This window comes from Nerophis lumbriciformis, linkage group LG17, assembly GCF_033978685.3.
Source record: "Nerophis lumbriciformis linkage group LG17, RoL_Nlum_v2.1, whole genome shotgun sequence".
In the NCBI taxonomy this organism is placed as follows: Eukaryota; Metazoa; Chordata; class Actinopteri; order Syngnathiformes; family Syngnathidae; genus Nerophis; species Nerophis lumbriciformis.
This window is the reverse complement of record NC_084564.2, coordinates 44,774,654-44,800,019: the sequence shown is the minus strand read 5'-3', so window position 1 is coordinate 44,800,019 and position 25,366 is coordinate 44,774,654. Positions and strand designations below refer to the sequence as shown.

Below are 25,366 nucleotides of genomic sequence, written 5' to 3'. Positions count from 1 at the left end.
AATTCCAGGTTTTCCGGGACATTTTTCTCATTCAAAATGAACTTTTCTAACTTTTACCATTTCCACATTTTTCAACCGATTCAAACTATTCCACCTTCAACACATTCCACTTACTCTGGACATTCAAACTGTTATTTTTGCAAGTTCAAAACAATTCCAGGAATTTCCAGAATCACCGTTTTTTTTCAAACCCTTTTTTCACCCTTTTTTCTGTCGACTACTCATTCTGCATTTTTCAACCCACTTCAACCATTCTACTGTCAAAACATTCCTATTAATCTGGACAAGAAACAAATTTGCTTTTGGAAAAATCCCCGGTTTTCCCAAAATTCCAGGAATTCCGTTATACTATTTCTTAATTAAAAATGTTACTACTTCAACATTTCTCGACCCATTTCAAAAATTCCAACACCAACTCATTCAGAACATTCAAAATATTAAGCATTTTCAAAAAAAATTCCCGCATTTCCCAAATTCCCATGAAATTCCCATTGAAAAGAATGGGACGTTTTTTAAAGTTCCACAACGCCCACATTTTTCATCCGATTCAAAGCGTTCTACCTTCAAACTGTTCAGCCTAGTCGGTAATCGCGGGCTGTCCCTTGACAAATTCAAAAAATTCCCAGATTTCCCAGAATCCCAAGTTTTCCGGGACATTTTTGTCATTCAAAATGAATTGGCCCATTTTTCTATCTTTCACCATTTCCACATTTTTCAACCGATTCAAACCATTGCACCTTCAACACATTCCACTCATCCTGGACATTCAAACTATCATTTTTGCAAGTTAAAAAAAAATCCTGGAATTTCCCGAATTCCCATTTTTTCAAATCCTTTTTTTCACCCGTTTTTCTGTCGACTACTCCTTCCACATTTTTCAACCCACTTCAACCGTTCTACTGTCCAAACATTCCTATTAATCAGGACAGAAAACGAATTTGCTTTCTGAACTAGAAAAATTCCGCGGTTTTCCCAAAATTCCAGGAATTCCGTTATACTATTTCTCAATTAAAAATGTTACTACTTCAACATTTCTCGACCCATTTGAAAAATTCCAACACCAACTCATTTAGAACATTCAAAATATTAAGCATTTTCAAAAAAAATTCCCGCATTTCCCAAATTTCCCAAATTCCCATGAAATTCCCATTGAAAAGAATGGGACGTTTTTTTAAAGTTCCACAACGCCCACATTTTTCATCCGATTCAAAGCGTTCTACCTTCAAACTGTTCAGCCTAGTCGGTAATCGCGGGCTGTCCCTTGACCAATTAAAAAAATTCCCAGATTTCCCAGAATCCCAAGTTTTCCGGGACATTTTTGTCATTCAAAATGAATTGGCCCATTTTTCTATCTTTCACCATTTCCACATTTTTCAAACGGTTCAAACTATTCCACCTTCAACACATTCCACTCATCCTGGACATTCAAACTATCATTTTTGCAAGTTAAAAAAAAATCCTGGAATTTCCCGAATTCCCATTTTTTCAAATCCTTTTTTTCACTCGTTTTTCTGTCGACTACTCCTTCCACATTTTTCAACCCACTTCAACCGTTCTACTGTCCAAACATTCCTATTAATCAGGACAGAAAACGAATTTGCTTTTTGAACTAGAAAAATTTCGCGGTTTTCCCAAAATTCCAGGAATTCCGTTATACTATTTCTCAATTAAAAATGTTACTACTTCAACATTTCCCGACCCATTTCAAAAATTCCAACACCAACTCATTCAGAACATTCAAAAATATTTAGCATTTTCCCAAAAAAATTCCCGCATTTCCCAAATTCCCATGAAATTCCCATTGAAAAGAATGGGACGTTTTTCAAAGTTCCACAACGCCCACATTTTCCATCCGATTCAAAGCGTTCCAACTTCAAACTGTTCAGCCTCGTCGGTAATTGCAGGCTGTCCCTTGACAAATTCAAAAAATTCCCAGATTTCCCAGAATCTCAGGTTTTCCGGGACATTTTTGTCATTCAAAATGAATTGGCCATTTTTCTATCTTTCACCATTTCCACATTTTTCAACCGATTCAAACCATTGCACCTTCAACACATTCCACTCATCCTGGACATTCAAACTATCATTTTTGCAAATTAAAAAAAAATCCTGGAATTTCCCGAATTCCCATTTTTTCAAATCCTTTTTTTCACTCGTTTTTCTGTCGACTACTCCTTCCACATTTTTCAACCCACTTCAACCGTTCTACTGTCCAAACATTCCTATTAATCAGGACAAAAAACAAATTTGCTTTTTGAACTAGAAAAATTTCGCGGTTTTCCCAAAATTCCAGGAATTCCGTTATACTATTTCTCAATGAAAAATGTTACTACTTCAACATTTCCCGACCCATTTCAAAAATGCCAACACCAACTCATTCAGAACATTGAAAAATATTTAGCATTTTCCCAAAAAAATTCCCGCATTTCCCAAATTCCCATGAAATTCCCATTGAAAAGAATGGGACGTTTTTCAAAGTTCCACAACGCCCACATTTTCCATCCGATTCAAAGCGTTCCAACTTCAAACTGTTCAGCCTAGTCGGTAATTGCGGGCTTTCCATTGACAAACTCCAAACATTCCCAGATTTCCCAGAATTCCAGGTTTTCCGGGACATTTTTCTCATTCAAAATGAACTTTTCTAACTTTTACCATTTCCACATTTTTCAACCGATTCAAACTATTCCACCTTCAACACATTCCACTTACTCTGGACATTCAAACTGTTATTTTTGCAAGTTCAAAAAAATTCCAGGAATTTCCAGAATTACCGTTTTTTTTTCAAACCCTTTTTTCTCCCTTTTTTCTGTCGACTACTCATTCTGCATTTTTCAACCCATTTCAACCATTCTACTGTCAAAACATTCCTATTAATCAGGACAAGAAACAAATTTGCTTTTGGAAAAATCCCCCGGTTTTCCCAAAATTCCAGGAACTATTTCTCAATTAAAAATGTTACTACTTTGAAGTTCCACAACGCCCACATTTTTCAACCGATTCAAACCATTGCACCTTCAACACACTCCACTCATCCTGGACATTCAAATTATCATTTTTGCAAGTTAAAAAAAAATCCTGTAATTTCCCGAATTCCCATTTTTTCAAATCCCTTTTTTCACCCGTTTTTCTGTCGACTACTCCTTCCACATTTTTCAACCCACTTCAACCGTTCTACTGTCCAAACATTCCTATTAATCAGGACACAAAACGAATTTGCTTTTTGAACTAGAAAAATTCCGCGGTTTTCCCAAAATTCCAGGAATTCCGTTATACTATTTCTCAATTAAAAATGTTACTACTTCAACATTTCCCGACCCATTTCAAAAATTCCAACACCAACTCATTCAGAACATTCAAAAATATTTAGCCTTTTTTCGAAATTCCCAAATTTCCATGAAATTCCAATTGAAAAGAATGGGACGTTTTTCAAAGTTCCACAACTCCCACATTTTTCATCCGATTCAAACCGTTCCAACTTCAAAATATTCCGCAATTAGTCATTTTGAAGTTCAACTTCAGCATTGGAACATTCACACACAATTCTTTCAGGAATTGCTTCATCTACTTCAAATGAACGCCGCTGTTTTCCGAGCATTTCTCAACAACACAGCGGCTACCATGACACCTACTCTTCCTCTGCAACTCTGCAGAATGACTTCTATACCTTTTGAAGTCTTTCCAAAATGTGTGTCCCTGCAGGTGTGCCTGATGGGCGACTGTGTTGGAGGCGTCTTGTGTTTTGATGCTCTGTGCTTCAGTAGCCAGCAGAGGCCTGGCAGCCCAAAGAACAACAACAACAACAACACTCCCAGCAGCAGGAACAACAGCACTGAAAGTCTGAAGGTGAGAACTCTGATTGAATGATTACTCATTTGTACCTTAAAGGGGAACTGCACTTTTTTGTTTTATTGTTATTTTGCCTATCAAATGTATTTACATTTAGAATGCATTGAAACAAAAACAAAAAAAATGCAATAGCAGAATTCCCCCAAAAAGTGCTTACCTCTTTGGGTCTTTGAAAAGACAATAACAACATGGCTGTGCCAAAGAGTTCTTTAGGTCTAATCTATTTACTCTTAGGAAAACTCCGGTCTGCTGGGAGAGTCCAGCCCGGGTCTGAGCACCAGCAAAAGGCTGAGCAAGAGCAACATCGATATCTCCGCCCCCAATGAGGGCCGCAGCCAGGGGGCGCCACCTCTCAGCCGCAAGCAGAGCGACTCGTACGATGGCGATACGTCGTCTACTGGCCAGCACGTCTTCTTTTCCAGGTGATGCTCCGCTTACATTCGGAAATAAATCATTATATTTTCTCGTTACTTTCCCAAAAAGGGTCATTTAATAACTTAACAAATGTAATCAGTACGGACAATGTTCCGTACCTCTATTGTCGGGGCGGCCGATTGGAGCTGTGGCCGCAAGGAAGTTGGTACCTGTCGTGGCGGTAATCCTAGAACCCGTTGGTGGACGCCGGCGGTGAGGGATGCCGTCAGGCTGAAGAAGGAGTCCTATCGGGTTCTTTTGGCTCATGGGACTCCTGAGGCAGCAGACAGGTACCGACAGGCCAAGCGGTGTGCGGCTTCAGCGGTCGCGGAGGCAAAAACTCGGACATGGGAGGAGTTCGGGGAGGCCATGGAAAAAGACTTCCGGACGGCTTCGAAGCAATTCTGGACCACCATCCGCCGCCTCAGGAAGGGGAAGCAGTGCAGTGTCAACACCGTGTATGGTGGGGATGGTGTTCTGCTGACCTCGACTGCGGATGTTGTGGATCGGTGGAGGGAATACTTCGAAGACCTCCTCAATCCTACCAGCACGTCTTCCTATGAGGAAGCAGGGCCTGGGGAATCTGTGGTGGGCTCTCCTATTTCTGGGGCTGAGGTTGCCGAGGTAGTTAAAAAGCTCCTTGGTGGCAAGGCCCCGGGGGTGGATGAGATCCGCCCGGAGTTCCTTAAGGCTCTGGATGTTGTGGGGCTGTCTTGGTTGACAAGACTCTGCAACATCGCGTGGACATCGGGGGCGGTACCTCTGGATTGGCAGACCGGGGTGGTGGTTCCTCTCTTTAAGAAGGGGAACCGGAGGGTGTGCTCTAACTATCGTGGGATCACACTCCTCAGCCTTCCCGGTAAGGTCTATTCAGGTGTACTGGAGAGGAGGCTACGCCGGATAGTCGAACCTCGGATTCAGGAGGAACAGTGTGGTTTTCGTCCTGGTCGTGGAACTGTGGACCAGCTCTATACTCTCGGCAGGGTCCTTGAGGGTGCATGGGAGTTTGCCCAACCAGTCTACATGTGTTTTGTGGACTTGGAGAAGGCATTCGACCGTGTCCCTTGGGAAGTCCTGTGGGGAGTGCTCAGAGAGTACGGGGTATCGGACTGTCTGATTTTGGCGGTCCGCTTCCTGTATGCACAGTGCCAGAGCTTGGTCCGCGTTGCCGGCAGTAAGTCGGACACGTTTCCAGTGAGGGTTGGACTCCGCCAGGGCTGCCCTTTGTCACCCATTCTGTTCATAACTTTTATGGACAGAATTTCTAGGCGCAGTCAAGGCGTTGAGGGGATCTGGTTTGGTGACTGCAGGATTAGGTCTATGCTTTTTGCAGATGATGTGGTCCTGATGGCTTCATCTGGCCAGGATCTTCAGCTCTCACTGGATCGGTTCGCAGCCGAGTGTGAAGCGACTGGGATGAGAATCAGCACCTCCAAGTCCGAGTCCATGGTTCTCGCCCGGAAAAGGGTGGAGTGCCATCTCCGGGTTGGGGAGGAGATCTTGCCCCAAGTGGAGGAGTTCAAGTACCTCGGAGTCTTGTTCACGAGTGAGGGAAGAGTGGATGGTGAGATCGACAGGCGGATCGGTGCGGCGTCTTCAGTAATGCGGACGCTGTATCGATCCGTTGTGGTGAAGAAGGAGCTGAGCCGGAAGGCAAAGCTCTCAATTTACCGGTCGATCTACGTTCCCATCCTCACCTATGGTCATGAGCTTTGGGTTATGACCGAAAGGACAAGATCACGGGTACAAGCGGCCGAAATGAGTTTCCTCCGCCGGATGGCGGGGCTCTCCCTTAGAGATAGGGTGAGAAGCTCTGTCATCCGGGGGGAGCTCAAAGTAAAGCCGCTGCTCCTCCACATGGAGAGGAGCCAGATGAGGTGGTTCGGGCATCTGGTCAGGATGCCACCCGAACGCCTCCCTAGGGAGGTGTTTAGGGCACGTCCGACCGGTAGGAGGCCACGGGGAAGACCCAGGACACGTTGGGAAGACTATGTCTCCCGGCTGGCCTGGGAACGCCTCGGGATCCCCCGGGAGGAGCTGGACGAAGTGGCTGGGGAGAGGGAAGTCTGGGCTTCCCTGCTTAAGCTGCTGCCCCCGCGACCCGACCTCGGATAAGCGGAAGAAGATGGATGGATGGATGGATGGAAGAAGTTTGAGAGGATCAGAGAGTATTATGTGTAGGATGCACATTTAGGAGGTGTCTATTGTCAGGTTGGCACGTCAATTTTAGTCAATAACTACTTTCTGCATCAGCAGCAGGTATAACTGACTGGCGCTTAGAACACAAAGGAAAACAAGTAGGAAGTCACTATTCTATTGTGTTGTAGTTTGCTTATTTCTGAGCCAATTTCACGTGGTTAACTTTGTCATCGTCAAAAAGGCCTGCAATGGATGCAGAACATTTGATTTGAAATAAAAAGGGATTTATATTGCGCCAGTCCTGGGTGGATCTGGCTTGAGAATAAGCTGGAGGGTTAGTCATTTTCCACTGCAGTCTGCTGAAAATGATGGAAAGCGCCACTCTACACAGCAACTGCTGCTTTGGAAAAAGTCTGAATTGCCACAAAACACATTTGAAGATATTCAACAGTCTATTGCTGTCTGGTGGCTAAAGTGAAGACCGCACTCCCCCAACTGGTTCTTCTTCTTCTTGTCCTTGTTTCCACAGCATGGCTTAGTGTGTAAGTGTACGCAGCACAAGGTGCAGGCATTTTTCTTGCCTACAATCTAGCCCCGTTAGCCTGGGGCATGGAGCTCCACAGGACATGTGGGCGCTCTTCCAGCAGTGTCGTTGGGCGGCTTCCAATACTAGCTGTTGTTGATGACATCATTGCTAAAATGACATGTTTATTGTTAACATATAGAGTCAAACCTATATAGAGTCTAAAACCAAAGAGAAAAGTAGTGTTATAAACCTTGTCTATAGTGGCTGTTTAAAGCGGCCAATGGCCACTTAATTTGCATCCCGGAATATTTTTTTTTACTCTGTAAAGCGACCACTCCCTAAACACAATCTACATTTGCAGCAATGACTTATGATGTCGATAGATTATTTCTGTACCCCCAAAATCCACCAAATTAGTTTGTGTTCATTTTTGACTGTGCTGTTTATTTGCTGCATGCCTCAACATCTAGCAACCAATGATGGAACCACCAGACTTGGTGGATGTTGTTGCGTTTTGGACCAGTTGTTCCTCCCAGGGAATTCAAGTCACAATTCGCTCCCAAGCTCTTTACGACACTTTAAAGCTGAGTTGAAAAACCACCAGAGACAGAATAGGTATTTTGTTGTATATTCTCAAAGCTTTGCCAATATACATTTTGAGACCAGTCTAACCCTAGAACATTCTATTGCGCCTCCCAAAATGGTCTGTCTTCCCGATCCCACCACCCTCTCTCTCGTCCCATCTCTGTAGACAAAACAAATGCTAGTCTAAACACATTCCAAAGAACTCAAGGTTAACACACAGTTTACTTGCAGACAGAGCAGCAAGAGAAGAAATGGAAAACACGAGCTGTTTTCAAATATGACTATGAAATAAAAGAAGTACAACTTAAATTCGGATATATGTAAATATCTGCCTCCGACAATTCCCCCTTCAGATCTTCTAAAAAGATCTTTATCACTAGTACAACACTTCTAAAATACGCCCCTCTTTGAGCAAGCTAGTAAAAATTAAAAGCATAGTTACATGGGAGATAAACGGATGGAATCTATGTCAATGTCGTCACTCTCAGGGAAGGAAACTAGCATTTCTCGAAAGTCACCACTTTGCCTGACCCCCTTCAGTGACATAGCAAACCCAGGTTGTTCAGCAAGCCCCTCAACAGCATCACGAGTCAGGTTGGTCAGTCTCAACAGATTATAAAAAACATAGTTAATACGTTCTACATTTTTAGTAGCAGTCACAGAGAAAATAGCACCAATTATAGGAAGGTTCTCGAAACCTGCACAGGATTCACACCACAATTTATGTTGTGGTGGGACCCCCCTTGGTTGTCCAATTGCATCAAAGTAAACACCATCAGGGTTTCTCATCAAATCAAAGGAGCCTGTTACACTCCTCCGAGATAAAACATGGCGTCTTCTGCGGGAAGTTAGAGAGGCCGCTGAAACAGGAGTTCCAAGGGGTGTTAATTTGGTACCCACTAGGGTGACTGGGGTCACCAGTCTAACCATAGCACAAAGTCCAACGGCGGACGTCGGGATTCTAATGTACAATCTGTGCTCCCCACAATACCAGAATAAGTCACCTCGTGCCCAAGGGCCTATCCTTGAGCCATCTATCAGGGTGGTGCACCAGGAGGGGGTAATGTCACCCAATTTGTAGGGGGATGAAGGGGGTCCTGTAAATTGAAAACACGTGTAGTTCAGCTTTTGGGCCACAAAAGGAAGAAGTCGGGTGAAATTGTCAACAGGAGGGTACACACTAGCCAACAAATCACAACCTGGCGGTGTGGGTTCAGAAAACAAGGAGATAAGACAGTTGGAGCCATTAGTGTCAGTCAACTTAAAAGGGGCGGGGTAAGTGTGGGGAAAGGGAAGTCCAGCGGAACAAGCAACACAGTCACCCAGGTTTTGGCTCTTAGCCATGCTAGTCATCCACCTAAGCCACAGGTTGCCTGCACCTGCTCCTAAGGTCAAAGCTACCAGGTCTTCAAGGGGGCAGAGGTACTCTCAAGGACATTAATTTTAATAATTACTTTAGGGTCTGTACCTTTCTGGTCAACCCCCAAAACAACATAAAAGAGACTAGGTATAACACCTGTTCTGGCAATTGTAAGGGAAAGGGGGTTCTGGGACCGATCAAAGTTCCTCTGAAAGGTCCTCCCTCTCAGAATAACTTTGAATTGTGGAGGTATATTGGCATATAAAGGGTCATGGTAGTCTAAGGGCCCTGTGTAGTGGGTTACCTGCTTCCATAAGGGGCACCACTTACCAGAGTATGTTGTCCGCATCCGACACCAATAGTTCAGATTTGAGTCGTAACAAAGATAGAGGTTACTAGCACGGTAAGAACTATTGGTGTCGGCTGCGGACAACATACTCTGGTAAGTGGTGCCCCTTATGGAAGGAGGAGGAGGTGAGGGTGGATTCAGACTCTTGGATTCAAACTCCGTACAACAAAATAGCTTTAACAATGTTCATCCAGTTGTTTAAATTTGTAGACAAAAAGCAGACAACACAAAACTATAATTATTTCAAATGTCAGCTCTCTGGCTTTAAAAAACCTTAAAATAAATCAAGAAAATAACGTGTGATAGTAAGTAACAGTTACATTTTTAGATCAAGCAGAGTGAAAATATATAATCACTCAATTCTGAAGAATATATGGAATCATGATAAACAAATAAAATAACACTCCAACACACAACTAGTAGTTTGTTGCACCACCTCTGGCTTCTTTAACATCTTGTCGTCTCTGAGGCATGGACTTAATTAAATGAGTGACAAACATGCAATATTAAATTAAATACATAAATACACATTTTAATTTTCCTGAGGGAACTCTCTTGAAGGAATCAATAAAGCACTATCTATCTATCTGTCATGATCCGAGGTCCGGATCATGTTTTGTTTAGTTATGTTCTGTTAGTTTTGGACTTCTTTAGTTCCCGTTTAGGCTTCCTTGTTTGCTTTTGTCACCATGGTGACTTATTGTGTTCACCTGTCTCTGATTGCTGTTGTCAGATCAGTCTTGCCATTGACCACTTTCTTCCATTTCAACCAGATTTTTCCACTATGGACTGGACTCTCACTATTATGCTAGATCCACTATGGACTGGACTCTCACTATTATGTTAGATCCACTATGGACTGGTCTCTCACTATTATGTTAGATCCACTATGGACTAGACTCTCACACTATTATGTTAGATCCACTATGGACTGGACTCTCACACTATTATGTTGGATCCACTATGGACTGGACTCTCACACTATTATGTTAGATCCACTATGGACTGGACTCACACTATTATGTTAGATCCACTATGGACTGGACTCTCACTATTATGTTAGATCCACTATGGACTGGACTCTCACACTATTATGTTAGATCCACTATGGACTGGACTCTTACTATTATGTTAGATCCACTATGCACTGGACTCTCATACTTTTATGTTAGATCCACTATGGACTGGACTCTCACTATTATGTTAGATCCACTATGGACTGGACTCTCACTATTATGTTAGATCCACTATGGACTGGACTCTCACTATTATGTTAGATCCACTATGGACTGGACTCTCACTATTATGTTAGATCCACTATGGACTGGTCTCTCACTATTATGTTAGATCCACTATGGACTAGACTCTCACACTATTATGTTAGATCCACTATGGACTGGACTCTCACACTATTATGTTAGATCCACTATGGACTGGACTTTCACTATTATGTTAGATCCACTATGGACTGGTCTCTCACTATTATGTTAGATCCACTATGGACTGGACTCTCACACTATTATGTTAGATCCACTATGGACTGGACTCTCACTATTATGTTAGATCCACTATGGACTGGACTCTCATTATTATGTTAGATCCACTATGGACTGGACTCTCTCACTATTATGTTAGATCCACTATGGACTGGACTCTCACACTATTATGTTAGATCCACTATGGACTGGACTCTCACACTATTATGTTAGATCCACTATGGACTGGACTCTCACACTATTATGTTGGATCCACTATGGACTGGACTCTCACACTATTATGTTAGATCCACTATGGACTGGACTCTCACTATTATGTTAGATCCACTATGGACTGGACTCTCACACTATTATGTTAGATCCACTATGGACTGGACTCTCACTATTATGTTAGATCCACTATGGACTGGACTCTCATACTTTTATGTTAGATCCACTATGGACTGGACTCTCACTATTATGTTAGATCCACTATGGACTGGACTCTCACTATTATGTTAGATCCACTATGGACTGGACTCTCACTATTATGTTATATCCACTATGGACTGGACTCTCACTATTATGTTAGATCCACTATGGACTGGACTCTCTCACTATTATGTTAGATCCACTATGGACTGGACTCTCACTATTATGTTAGATCCACTATGGACTGGACTCTCACACTATTATGTTAGATCCACTATGGACTGGACTCTCACACTATTATGTTAGATCCACTATGGACTGGACTTTCACACTATTATGTTAGATCCACTATGGACTGGACTCTCTCACTATTATGTTAGATCCACTATGGACTGGACTCTCACTATTATGTTAGATCCACTATGGACTGGACTCTCACACTATTATGTTAGATCCACTATGGACTGGACTCTCACACTATTATGTTAGATCCACTATGGACTGGACTCTCACTATTATGTTAGATCCACTATGGACTGGACTCTCACTATTATGTTAGATCCACTATGGACTGGACTCTCACACTATTATGTTAGATCCACTATGGACTGGACTCTCACACTATTATGTTAGATCCACTATGGACTGGACTCTCACAATGTTATGCTAGATCCACTCGACGTCCATTGCACCGGTCGCCCGGGGGGCGTTGAAGGCTCACCTCTTAAAGACATTTGAACTTTCCGACGCGAAGAGAGCGTGACGCCTTTTTTCCGTTGCTAGACCTCTTAGGTGAGGACCACAGGTCTGGTTTACGCTTTGTGCAGCTTTTCCTAAGACCCCTTCCCTTTCCAAGTGCAGCTGCTTTAGCCAACACTGCCATCTCGGACTGCCACAAACTTGCTGCTGAAGCAGGCAAGTTCTTTTTAGCTTCCCAAGCGACCGATGAGGCTGCATTCTTGCCTGCTGGGGCAGAAAGGCCCATGGCAGATTATTCCACTCTCGCTGCTGCTGCTGCACCCCCAAGGTGACAATTGAATTCTGGAATTAGTTTTTTCCATGCAAGGTTCGGGACCAAGGCAAAGCAGTGCCCTCCCCTGCTCAGTTTCAGTGGACCGTCGCCGAGAAACGCCAGGACTGGCGCTCAGCAGTGGCCATGAGCGTCGGCAATGCTGGCAGGCTGCTGTTATCCAGGACTCTTTCTCCGGACGACGGTTCCTGTGTAACACGGGTGCGCAGAGGAGCGTTCAGCCAGCATCAAGGGTGGACTATCAGTCCCATGGCCCCACCATGGAAGCGACCAATGGCAGCCCTATTCACACTTACGTCATACACTACGTAGAGCTGTGTTTTGGTCGACAGCATTTTAGTTGGAACTTTGTGACTGCCAAAGTGACGGTGCCACTCATCGGTGCAGATTTTCACTGTGCTTTCAGGCTCCTGGTGGATTTGAAAATCAGGCGCCTGGTGGATGCGGTTACGTTCTCCTTGTACAAGTGCAGTCTCAGCGCGACAGACTCCATCAGGCTTTCCAGCATGCTACCCACCGTGGACATCTTTCTTTGCCTCCTCGCTGAGTTCCCCACTCTGACACTGCCCTCTTTCTAATCAGCTACTGCCAAGTATGGTATGGAACATCACATTGCCTCGACGGGGACACCTGTGCATGCACAAGCCCGGCGCTTGGACCCTGCAAAGCTCTCCGTCGCTAGAGCTGAATTCGAGACCATGGAACACTTCAGGATCATTCGCCGTTCAGACGGACCGTGGGCGTCGCCCCTCCACATGGTGGAGAAGCCTGGAAGGGGTTGGCAGCCATGCGGTTATTACCGCAGGCTCTACGATGCGACTATACCGGACTGTTATTCAGTCCCCAACATACAGGATTTTCAATCCACCAAGCTGGGAAAAAAGTTTTTTCTAAAGTGGACCTCGTCCGGTGCTATCATCAGGTGCCGGTCCACCCTTCAGATATCCCAAACACAGCAGCCATCACCCCATTTGGCCTGTTCAAATTTTTTTACAGGGTGCTTTTTGGCCTTAAGAACATCGCACAGACTTTCCAGCGGCTGATGGACTGTCTTATGTGACGTGATGTTTCTGTTTTTCTACTTGGACGACATCCTGGTAGAATAAACCTCTCAGGCCAAGCATAAGACCCACCTCAGGACCCTTTTTCAGCGCCTTAGCCAACATGGGCTCATTGTAAACCCAGCTAAGTGCCAGTTCGGATGTCTGCAATCGACCCAGACATCTGAGCTCTGAAGGCTGTAGCCAAAGGGCAACGGCCCCTTCTGCCAGCCATTTGGAGGGTGGTGGGTGTTTGAATCGATCCACGGCCTTTTCCACCCTGGGAGGAAACCTTCCCAGTGGCTGGTAGCTGCAAAATTTGTCTGTTGCAGACTGAAAAAGGACGTTAGGGACTGCCAGTGCTCGAAAGTGAACTGCCACGCCAGGGCTTCACTGGCATTGTTTACGGTTCCGGAACGCCGTTTTGATCATATCAAGCACAGCTTCACATACCTCCTCACAATGGTCGACAGGACAACCCGCTGGCCGGAGGCAGAACCTCTGACGTCAGGCACGCGTTTATTGGGTCTAGGGTTGCCCGTTTCGGTACCCCGTCAGACATCTCATCCGACCGGCTCCCAGTTCACTCCTGTTTACTTGACTTTGTCGTCAGTATTCACTACCATTGTTCTATTGTGCACAAAACAGTGTTGTTCTTGTTTAAAGGGGAACATTATCACAATTTCAGAAGGGTTAAAACCATTAAAAATCAGTTCCCAGTGGCTTCCCTAAAAAAAGCTTCAAAGTGCCTGATTTTAACCATCGTTATAAACACCCGTCCATTTTCCTGTGACGTCACATAGTGATGCCAACACAAACAAACATGGCGCATAGAACAGCAAGCTATAGCGACATTAGCTCGGATTCAGACTCGGATTTCAGCGGCTTAAGCGATTCAACAGATTACGCATGTATTGAAACGGATGGTTGTAGTGTGGAGGCAGGTAGCGAAAACCAAATCGAAGAAGAAACTGAAGCTATTGAGCCATATCGGTTTGAACCGTATGCAAGCGAAACCCACGAAAACGACACGACAGCCAGCGACACGGGAGAAAGCGAGGACGAATTCGGCGATCGCCTTCTAACCAACGATTGGTATGTGTTTGTTTGGCATTAAAGGAAACTAACAACTATGAACTAGGTTTACAGCATATGAAATACATTTGGCAACAACATGCACTTTGAGAGTGCAGACAGTCCATTTCAGGCGCGCTAAGAACATATATTTTTCCACGATTTCAGCACTGAGGTTAACCATACCTAAATAGACACAAAATACTGCATTACACAAGACTACCCCAATGTACTCGAATGATTGAAAAAAATAAATGTTTTTAAGCTAAATTATTGGTAAACACAGTTTATGTATAATAATTTACGTAAAACCGCGAGTAATGAATAAAGTTTTCATCAATTAATATATTCTGTAGACATACCCTCATCCGCTCTCCTTTCCTGAAAGCTGATCGGTCCGGTTTTGGAGTTGATGTCAGCATCTGCTTTGAGTGTCGCAGGATATCCACACATTCTTGCCATCTCTGTCGTAGCATAGCTTTCGTCGGTAAAGTGTGCGGAACAAACGACTGACCATTTCGTCGGCTTTGCCCACAGCCTCGTATTTTGAACACATTTCGTCCAATTTCTTGCCACTTTGGCATCTTTGGGCCACTGGTGCAACTTGAATCCGTCCCTGTTCGTGTTGTTACACCCTCCGACAACACACCGACGAAAGTGAGAAAATGGCTTCTCGATGTGACGTCACGTTGTGACGTCATCGCTCCAAGAGCGAATAATAGAAAGGCGTTTAATTCGCCAAAATTCACCCATTTAGAGTTCGGAAATCGGTTAAAAAAATATATGGTCTTTTTTCTGCAACATCAAGGTATACAGGTAAAAGCCAGTAAATTAGAATATTTTGAAAAACTTGATTTATTTCAGTAATTGCATTCAAAAGGTGTAACTTGTACATTATATTTATTCATTGCACACAGACTGATGCATTCAAATGTTTATTTCATTTAATTTTGATGATTTGAAGTGGCAACAAATGAAAATCCAAAATTCCGTGTGTCACAAAATTAGAATATTACTTAAGGCTAATACAAAAAAGGGATTTTTAGAAATGTTGGCCAACTGAAAAGTATGAAAATGAAAAATATGAGCATGTACAATACTCAATACTTGGTTGGAGCTCCTTTTGCCTCAATTACTGCGTTAATGCGGCGTGGCATGGAGTCGATGAGTTTCTGGCACTGCTCAGGTGTTATGAGAGCCCAGGTTGCTCTGATAGTGGCCTTCAACTCTTCTGCGTTTTTGGGTCTGGCATTCTGCATCTTCCTTTTCACAATACCCCACAGATTTTCTATGGGGCTAAGGTCAGGGGAGTTGGCGGGCCAATTTAGAACAGAAATACCATGGTCGGTAAACCAGGCACGGGTAGATTTTGCGCTGTGTGCAGGCGCCAAGTCCTGTTGGAACTTGAAATCTCCATCTCCATAGAGCAGGTCAGCAGCAGGAAGCATGAAGTGCTCTAAAACTTGCTGGTAGACGGCTGCGTTGACCCTGGATCTCAGGAAACAGAGTGGACCGACACCAGCAGATGACATGGCACCCCAAACCATCACTGATGGTGGAAACTTTACACTAGACTTCAGGCAACGTGGATCCTGTGCCTCTCCTGTCTTCCTCCAGACTCTGGGACCTCGATTTCCAAAGGAAATGCAAAATTTGCTTTCGTCAGAAAACATGACTTTGGACCACTCAGCAGCAGTCCAGCTGGTGTCGGTCCACTCTGTTTCCTGAGATCCAGGGTCAACGCAGCCGTCTACCAGCAAGTTTTAGAGCACTTCATGCTTCCTGCTGCTGACCTGCTCTATGGAGATGGAGATTTCAAGTTCCAACAGGACTTGGCGCCTGCACACAGCGCAAAATCTACCCGTGCCTGGTTTACGGACCATGGTATTTCTGTTCTAAATTGGCCCGCCAACTCCCCTGACCTTAGCCCCATAGAAAATCTGTGGGGTATTGTGAAAAGGAAGATGCAGAATGCCAGACCCAAAAACGCAGAAGAGTTGAAGGCCACTATCAGAGCAACCTGGGCTCTCATAACACCTGAGCAGTGCCAGAAACTCATCGACTCCATGCCACGCCGCATTAACGCAGTAATTGAGGCAAAAGGAGCTCCAACCAAGTATTGAGTATTGTACATGCTCATATTTTTCATTTTCATACTTTTCAGTTGGCCAACATTTCTAAAAATCCCTTTTTTGTATTAGCCTTAAGTAATATTCTAATTTTGTGACACACGGAATTTTGGATTTTCATTTGTTGCCACTTCAAATCATCAAAATTAAATGAAATAAACATTTGAATGCATCAGTCTGTGTGCAATGAATAAATATAATGTACAAGTTACACCTTTTGAATGCAATTACTGAAATAAATCAAGTTTTTCAAAATATTCTAATTTACTGGCTTTTACCTGTATATTGACGCTTACATAGGTCTGGTGATAATGTTCCCCTTTAACAATCATCCAAGCAGTTTAGAGTGAGTCATTTGGTGCTGTCCCTTTTAAGGGTGGGGTTTGTTGTGACCGCCATTTTGGAGTCGCAGTAGGTACAAGAGGACTGCTTGTGTGATTAAACGGTGTACAGGTTTGTGTGTCAAAGATAGCTCAAGGTGTCTTGCTTTGGCATTCCTTTCTTGTTAATTACAGCTGAAATGGACCAGTTTATTTCAATTGTATCCCCGCGACCCTGTAAGGGACAAGTGGTAGTGAATAGTAGCCAAAATTGTTTATTTTTTTTGCCATTTTAATCAAAATGAAAATGATTCCCTTTGCCATTGAAACGATTCTCTCTGCTACAGAAAACAATGTTGTTGAGCCCAGATGTGGCAGAGATCTGTGCTCTGCTACTCATTTCTACATTTGGATAAGCCAAGATCTGCTGCAATCTTTGTATCTATTCACAAAGAAGCCCAGCAAATGTAATGAGATTCAGTTGCAGACGGTCACACCTTCACACCAGGTGATTTTTTTCCCAAATAATTAAAAGTGCAGACACTGTCAACATGACAATTAAATCCACCTGTAAAAATGATAATGCAAGCAAACCCACGTATCAATCTGACCACGGTAGCAGACAGTTGGCTAAAGTCTTTACAGGTAAGATGGAAATGTTAGCCTACTTAAAGGGGAACATTATCAGCAGACCTATGTAAGCGTCAATATATACCTTGATGTTGCAGAAAAAAGACCATATATTTTTTTAACCGATTTCCGAACTCTAAATGGGTGAATTTTGGCGAATTAAACGCCTTTCTAATATTTGCTCTCGGAGCGATGACGTCACAACGTGGCGTCACATCGGGAAGCCATTTTCTCAAACACCGAGTCAAATCAGCTCTGTTATTTTCCGTTTTTTCCACTGTTTTCCGTACCTTGGAGACATCATGCCTCGTCGGTGTGTTGTCGGAGGGTGTAACAACACCAACAGGGACGGATTCAAGTTGCACCAGTGGCCCAAAGATGCCAAAGTGGCAAGAAATTGGACGTTTGTTCCGCACACTTTACCCACGAAAGCTATGCTACGACAGAGATGGCAAGAATGTGTGGATATCCTGCGACACTCAAAGCAGATGCATTTCCAACCATAAAGTCAAAGAAATCTGCCGCCAGACCCCCATTGAATCTGTCGGAGTGTGTGAGCAATTCAGGGACAAAGGACCTCGCTAGCACGGCAAGCAATGGCGGCAGTTTGTTCCCGCAGACGAGCGAGCTAAACCCCCTATCGACCCTAGCTTCCCTGGCCTGCTGACATCAACTCCAAAACTGGACAGATCAGCTTTCAGGAAAAGAACGCGGATGAGGGTATGTCTACAGAATATATTAATTGATGAAAACTGGGCTGTCTGCACTCTCAAAGTGCATGTTGTTGCCAAATGTATTTCATATGCTGTAAACCTAGTTCATAGTTGTTAGTTTCCTTTAATGCCAAACAAACACATACCAATCGTTGGTTAGAAGGCGATCGCCGAATTCGTCCTCGCTTTCTCCCGTGTCGCTGGCTGTCGTGTCGTTTTCGTCGGTTTCGCTTCGTTATATACACCCGTCCATTTTCCTGTGACGTCACATAGTGAAGCCAACACAAACAAACATGGCGGAAAGAACAGCAAACTATAGCGACATTAGTTCGGATTCAGACTCGGATTTCAGCGGCTTAAGCGATTCAACAGATTACGCATGTATTGAAACGGATGGTTGTAGTGTGGTATTGAAAGCTATGCTACGACAGAGATGGCAAGAATGTGTGGATATCCTGCGACACTCAAAGCAGATGCATTTCCAACGTTAAAGTCAAAGAAATCTGCCGCCAGACCCTCATTGAATCTGTCGGAGTGTGTGAGCAATTCAGGGACAAAGGACCTCGGTAGCACGGCAAGCAATGGCGGCAGTTTGTTCCCGCAGACGAGCGAGCTAAACCCCCTGGATGTCTTGGCTCACACCGTCAAGAGAAGAATATCGACCCTAGCTTCCCTGGCCTGCTGACATCAACTCCAAAACTGGACAGATCAGCTTTCAAGAAAAGAGCGCGGATGAGGGTATGTCTACAGAATATATTAATTGATGAAAATTGGACTGTCTGCACTCTCAAAGTGCATGTTGTTGCCAAATGTATTTCATATGCTGTAAACCTAGTTCATAGTTGTTAGTTTCCTTTAATGCCAAACAAACACATACCGATCGTTGGTTAGAAGGCGATCGCCGAATTCGTCCTCGCTTTCTCCCGTGTCGCTGGCTGTCGTGTCGTTTTCCTCGGTTTCGCTTCATTATATACACCTGTCCATTTTCCTGTGACGTCACATAGTGAAGCCAACACAAACAAACATGGCGGAAAGAACAGCAAGCTATAGCGACATTAGCTCGGATTCAGCCTCGGATTTCAGCGGCTTAAGCGATTCAACAGATTACGCATGTATTGAAACGGATGGTTGTAGTGTGGTATTGAAAGCTATGCTACGACAGAGATGGCAAGAATGTGTGGATATCCTGCGACACTCAAAGCAGATGCATTTCCAACCATAAAGTCAAAGAAATCTGCCGCCAGACCCCCATTGAATCTGCCGGAGTGTGTGAGCAATTCAGGGACAAAGGACCTCGCTAGCACGGCAAGCGATGGCGGCAGTTTGTTCCCGCAGACGAGCGAGCTAAACCCCCTATCGACCCTAGCTTCCCTGGCCTGCTGACATCAACTCCAAAACTGGACAGATCAGCTTTCAGGAAAAGAGCGCGGATGAGGGTATGTCTACAGAATATATTAATTGATGAAAATTGGGCTGTCTGCACTCTCAAAGTGCATGTTGTTGCCAAATGTATTTCATATGCTGTAAACCTAGTTCATAGTTGTTAGTTTCCTTTAATGCCAAACAAACACATACCAATCGTCGGTTAGAAGGCGATCGCCGAATTCGTCCTCGCTTTCTCCCGTGTCGCTGGCTGTCGTGTCGTTTTCCTCGGTTTCGCTTGCATACGGTTCAAACCGATATGGCTCAATAGCTTCAGTTTCTTCTAGGGCTGCAGCTAACGATTATTTTTCTATCGATTAATCTATAGATTATTTTTTCGATTAATCGGTTAATCTATAGATTATTTTTTTTCGATTAATCTATAGATTATTTTTCCTTTTACCGATTTTTTTTTAATTTAAAATGAAGAGGAAAAAATAAATGTAGGCCAGTTTTTTCAAAAGGCATGGCTTTTATTTACAAAAAAAAAAAGTATGGCCACTCAGTCAACATTGACAACAACATGACAAAATATTCTGTAACAATGTAAACATTTAAAACTTTTAACATTTAACAAAATTAAAAGTAGCTTATTTGCTTTTTAATGTGCAAATATAAAAGTAAACATCCAGTGCAAATCTTAATATTCTGGAATAGTATAAGCATTTCAAAAGTAAAAGTATTGCTTATTTTGCTTTAAAATGTGCAAAAATAAAGATAAACATCCAATACAAAAAAGTGCAAAACGGAAATATTCTGTAACAAGTGTAAACATTTTAACAAAAGTAAAAGTATTGCTTATTTGCTAAAATGTGCAAAAATAAAGCTAAACATCCAATACAAAAAAGTGTACAGTGTAAACATTTCAACAAAAGTAAAAGTATTGCTTATTTTGCTTAATAACACAACAATGATAGTATGATTAAAGTGAAAGTTAATTGTTGGTTTGTACATAGTATATGTAACTGTTAATGTTGTAAAAGGTATTTGCACAACTAATTAACGTTAGCGTTTGTGACACGTCTTGTGCCGTGGGGTTCTTTCAGGACCGACAGACTGAACGCCAGACGGCTTTGCCAGGTTTACAATCTTTTAATTTTACACAAAGTCTTTTCTCTTCCAACTGCGCGGATCGCGCACCTGGGCACGATTGCGGCGTCGCTCCCGGCGCGCCCCGCCTCGCCGCTTGCTCGCCGCCGCCGCCTCTCCACAGCGTTAAAGAGAAGCGCGTCTTTGTAAACACTGAACAGGCACGCCAAACGCGCCTCTCAGAGCGAAACGGTGCTTTAGTTTATGAATTTACAACGCAGATACAAATGACACATTCATTTTTTTTGTGTAATAATGACAACGTATACGCACGCGGACGATTGACTTGTTGATGGTGATGACAAGAACGCTGTCGGGGGTTTTCTTTTCAAATGTTCGTTCATAGCCGTTGTGCTGCTATGATAGGCCATTTCCGCTCGACACAGTGTGCATACAACAACATTATTAGGCCGTTTATTGAAATACTCCCACACTTTTGACGACTTTTGGCGTGCTTTTTTCCCCTCGCTCGCATCGTCTGCTTTGCGCTCCGCCATGACAGTAAAGTAGTGTGACGTAAATATGCGAAGCGCCGACGCACAAAAACGGTGTCGACATATTTACGTAACCGATGACGTCGACTACGTCGACGCGTCGTTTCAGCCTTAGTTTCTTCTTCAATTTTGTTTTCGCTACCTGCCTCCACACTACAACCATCCGTTTCAATACATGCGTAATCTGTTGAATCGCTTAAGCCGCTGAAATCCGAGTCTGAATCCGAGCTAATGTCGCTATAGCTTGCTGTTCTATGCGCCATGTTTGGCTTCACTATGTGACATCACAGGAAAATGGACGGGTGTATATAACGATGGTTAAAATCAGGCACTTTGAAGCTTTTTTTAGGGATATTGCGTGATGGGTAAAATGTTGAAAAAAACTTCGAAAAATATAATAAGCCACTGGGAACTGATTTTTAATGGTTTTAACCATTCTGAAATTGTGATAATGTTCCCCTTTAAAAGCAGACCTAGCCTAGTTGTCAGCGCAGAGTTGTCGTGACTAAAAAGTGGCCTTGAAGCTGAATGTGCGCTCAGACAAGACAGTCCAGGATGACTCAGTACGGCAAGTTAATGGTTGACACAGAATGAGCAAAAGAAGAAGAAAAAAAGAGGAATGGGGAGCAAGTTAATAATGTATCACTGACTCAGACTCTTGTCTTTAAGATTCCAGAAAGGTTTGTCGTCATATTTCACATGTTGCTGCATTTCTCTAGCAGAGAAAGAATGCTATTAAACAGTTTAGATTCTCAAATGAACCTAACATGCATGTTTTGGGGATGTGGAAGGAAGCCACACTGCCCAGAGAAACCCACACATAGCATACAAACTTCACAAAAAGATGTCAAATCAAAAATTCAGTCCTTTAATCACCTGACCGTGAGGTCACCGCAGAGGTGGGACCAAGTCATTGTTTTGCAAGTCACAAGTAAGTCTCAAGTCTTTGCCCTCAAGTCCGAGTCAAGTCCCGAGTCAAGACAGGCAAGCCCCGAGTCAAGTCCAAAGTCAAGACTGGAAAGTCTCAAGTCAAGTCCTAAGTCCTGCATTTTGAGTTTCGAGTCCTTTCAAGTCCTTTTAACCACAGACTAATATATTAACACAGATTGTGTATGCTTTTCAAACGCTGTATTTATTTATTAAAACAAGTGCATTTGAAATTGCAGGAAAGAAAATTGTGCTGACATTGCACTTTATAATAGCACTATTAACCAGTCATTTTAAACATTAACTCATTCCTTTACAGAACAAACACATTGACAAATAAAGTGCAAATGTACTTATTTGTACAAAAGTGTTAACATTGAAAAAACATGACATATACGTGAACATAACAAAAAAGTTGTACTTTTTATATGTCAGGGCCCTATGCTGCATTGCATTTGCAAAAGACCAAATTAGCCAAGAGTCTGTCAGTCATTTGTGCACGATGGGGGCGTAGTATGATGCCACCATGGCTGAAAACTCGCTCCACTGGAGCACTGGAGGCAGGCACTGCCAAGACTCTCATGGCCACTCGGAACAGTGAAGAAAGAGTCTTCATGTTCAATGCCCAGAACAAAAGGGGGGAGAGAGTTGTTTTTGGGTTGGTGCACTACTTGTAAGTGTATCTTGTGTTTTTTATGTTGATTTAATAAAAGAAAAAAAAAAAAAAAAAAAAAAAAATTTCTTGTGCGGCCCGATACCAATCGATCCACGGACCAGTACCGGGCCGCGGCCCGGTGGTTGGGGACCACTGAGGTAAACAACCAACAGTATGTCAGAAAGCTAGCTAAAACGGTACACATATTCATAATATAGTATACATTTTAACTGACCTTTATTTTACTATTTTTGTCTTTTTTTAGGTGGCTAAAATACGCGGTGCTGCTGACCGCCGTCTAACGTTACGTGTGATATATTGACTAACGTAACCCTGCTTAAAAAAAATCACTGAACAAAAAGTATGAATAAGGTAGTGAACTGCAACAGATTCCCGTGTTTGCAATAACGTTATAACGTTAGCAGTGAGTTTACAGCCTCACTGATTTAACTACACAGCAAATACAAGTCACGTTACTTAGCCAATAAACGTTATCTTACATTCAAAACTTACCGTTCTTTGTGCAACTTCAAATGCCGGACGAAGTTGGAAGTTGTTGCCTCTCCATCAGTAATTTTCGAACCGCATGTGTTGCATACTGCAAACCGTTTTGTGTTGACCACCTCGTAATTTTTATACCCAAACAAAATTATTTTAGATATCAGTTTTTGTTCACTGGCGTGTGGTTTGGACATGTCTTCTTCGTTGGTTGTCCTGCAATTTGATTGGATGAATGCTGTGTGATGAAAACAAAGTAGATGTAATTTGATTGGCTGTTGTACTGAGAGCACACCAGCTGACACACGCAACGCTGATAGACAAGTACACAATGAAAAATACGGAGCGCTCCCGAATGCCTTTTTCATCTTTGGGTTTTGGGGAAAGTAGCAAGTCATGTCAAGTCATGTCAATTCAAAAGGCTCAAGTCCAAGTGAAGTCACAAGTCATTGATGTTAAAGTCGAAGTCGAGTTGCAAGTCTTTTTACATTTTGTCAAGTCGAGTCTAAAGTCATCAAATTCATGACTCGAGTCTGACTCCAGTCCAAGTCATGTGACTCGAGTCCACACCTCTGGGTCACCGTGCTAATCTTCTAATTACAATTAGCTTGCAGGTTTGCATTATTTCCTCGCATAAAAAATTGAATTAAGTGAAAGTTTCAGTTTCTTTCTGCGCTTGTGTTGGTTCTCTCTGGGTTTCCTGGCTTATTCCCACAGCAATATGTGGATGTTAGGTTAAAAGCTTTATCTGAATAGAATACAATGGACTTGATTGTCATTATATTTGCATATAACGAGATTAAGGCTCTAACTTAAGGTGCGGTAGTGGAAAAAAATATGGGCTAAAAATAAATTACACAAGAAGTAATAAAGATACAAAAATAAGAATTGAAATAAACAGACTACATACCTGCCAACTACTCCGGTTTTCCCGTAATTAGTACGGTTTTCATCAACCTATTCCGGGTTACGGTTGCAGTGATAAAAAATACTGTTTTTCATTCATTAAAATTTTTTTTTTTTTTTAAAGTTTTATTCACGAAATCGCGTAGCAACAATGATAATCGACACTGCTTCCCGTAACTTCCTATCGAGCCATTCCGAATGCCATGCGCGAGGCTATTTATAGCACCGCTGCCAAGCACGAGGCACCAGTTGCCATTGTTTCCAAACGAGCGAACGATCATGAAATCAGCCGGAGAAAAATCGCATACGAGTCTTAAACCGAAAAGAAAACTGTAGTCATTCCGTGAAGAATATTCAAAAGCCTATCCGGGAATAATTATCCGTACCAAAAAGGGTGAAAACTACGCGAATCGCACCTTGTGCAGACAAGATTTTTCGATCGGACACGGAGGAATTAGCGATGTAAAAGACCACGTTGGGACAAAAAAACACAAGTCTAATGCCGTTGCTAGCGATACAAGTGGAAAACTTTCAACGTTTTTCGTCGCCCAAACAGATTCTTTGGATGTGATAAATGCCGAAGTTTTATTTACGGAGGCAGTAATTGAGCAAACAAAAAGGTAATGACACCAATGTTATCTATTGGAATTGTTTAGTACTGTTATACTGTTAAAAGTGTTGATACTATTTATGCTTTCAAGTCCAAGTTGAAGAAATCTTGTTAAATGTTGACAGCATAACTACCAAAATACAGAAGTATGTCCTTAATATTTTTGCAGTGCTATTTCTGTTGAAAAGTTCAAATGATTACATTAGAGATGTGATGTGCCACTTTTCAAGTGTCTGATGGCTTCAATTAATTTTCATTCATTTTTCATATTTTGAATTCTTTTGAAAGGCTTAGAAAAAAACTACATTTGAATTGTAATTCCATGCTATTGACAGGACTATTAATTTTAATGAAGTTAGCTTACCATGTTTACAGTATGATAATTGTGATAGAAATGTGAATTTTAGGCACAGAATATTTTTTACAATTGAACAAGGCAGTAGATTATACAAGCTTGGACAGAAAGTTAATAATGACACCAATTTTTTTTTAATGGAATTGTTTAGTACTGTTTTACCATTTGTTTACTGTAAAAAGTGTTTATACTTTCAATGAACAAATTGAAGTCTTGTGAAAGGTTGACAGGATAACTGGCATTAACTGTCAAAATAATTTCAAACTATTGAAGTTAGCTTACAGAATAAACATGTCAATCAACCCATATGATTTTTGCTGTAATATTTTTGTTTTGAAAAGTCACTGT

At 42.6% G+C, this 25,366-nt stretch overlaps 1 protein-coding gene across 1 annotated transcript in view; it reads left to right on the top strand.

The window, feature by feature from the left end:
- Positions 1-25,366, top strand: part of pitpnm3 (PITPNM family member 3) — a 330,161-nt gene that overhangs the window by 221,425 nt on the left and 83,370 nt on the right. Inside the window, exons 7-8 of the mRNA XM_061973214.1 lie at positions 3,700-3,843; positions 4,081-4,268. Coding sequence (XP_061829198.1) covers positions 3,700-3,843; positions 4,081-4,268 — 332 coding nt within the window. The remainder of the gene's footprint in view (positions 1-3,699; positions 3,844-4,080; positions 4,269-25,366) is intronic.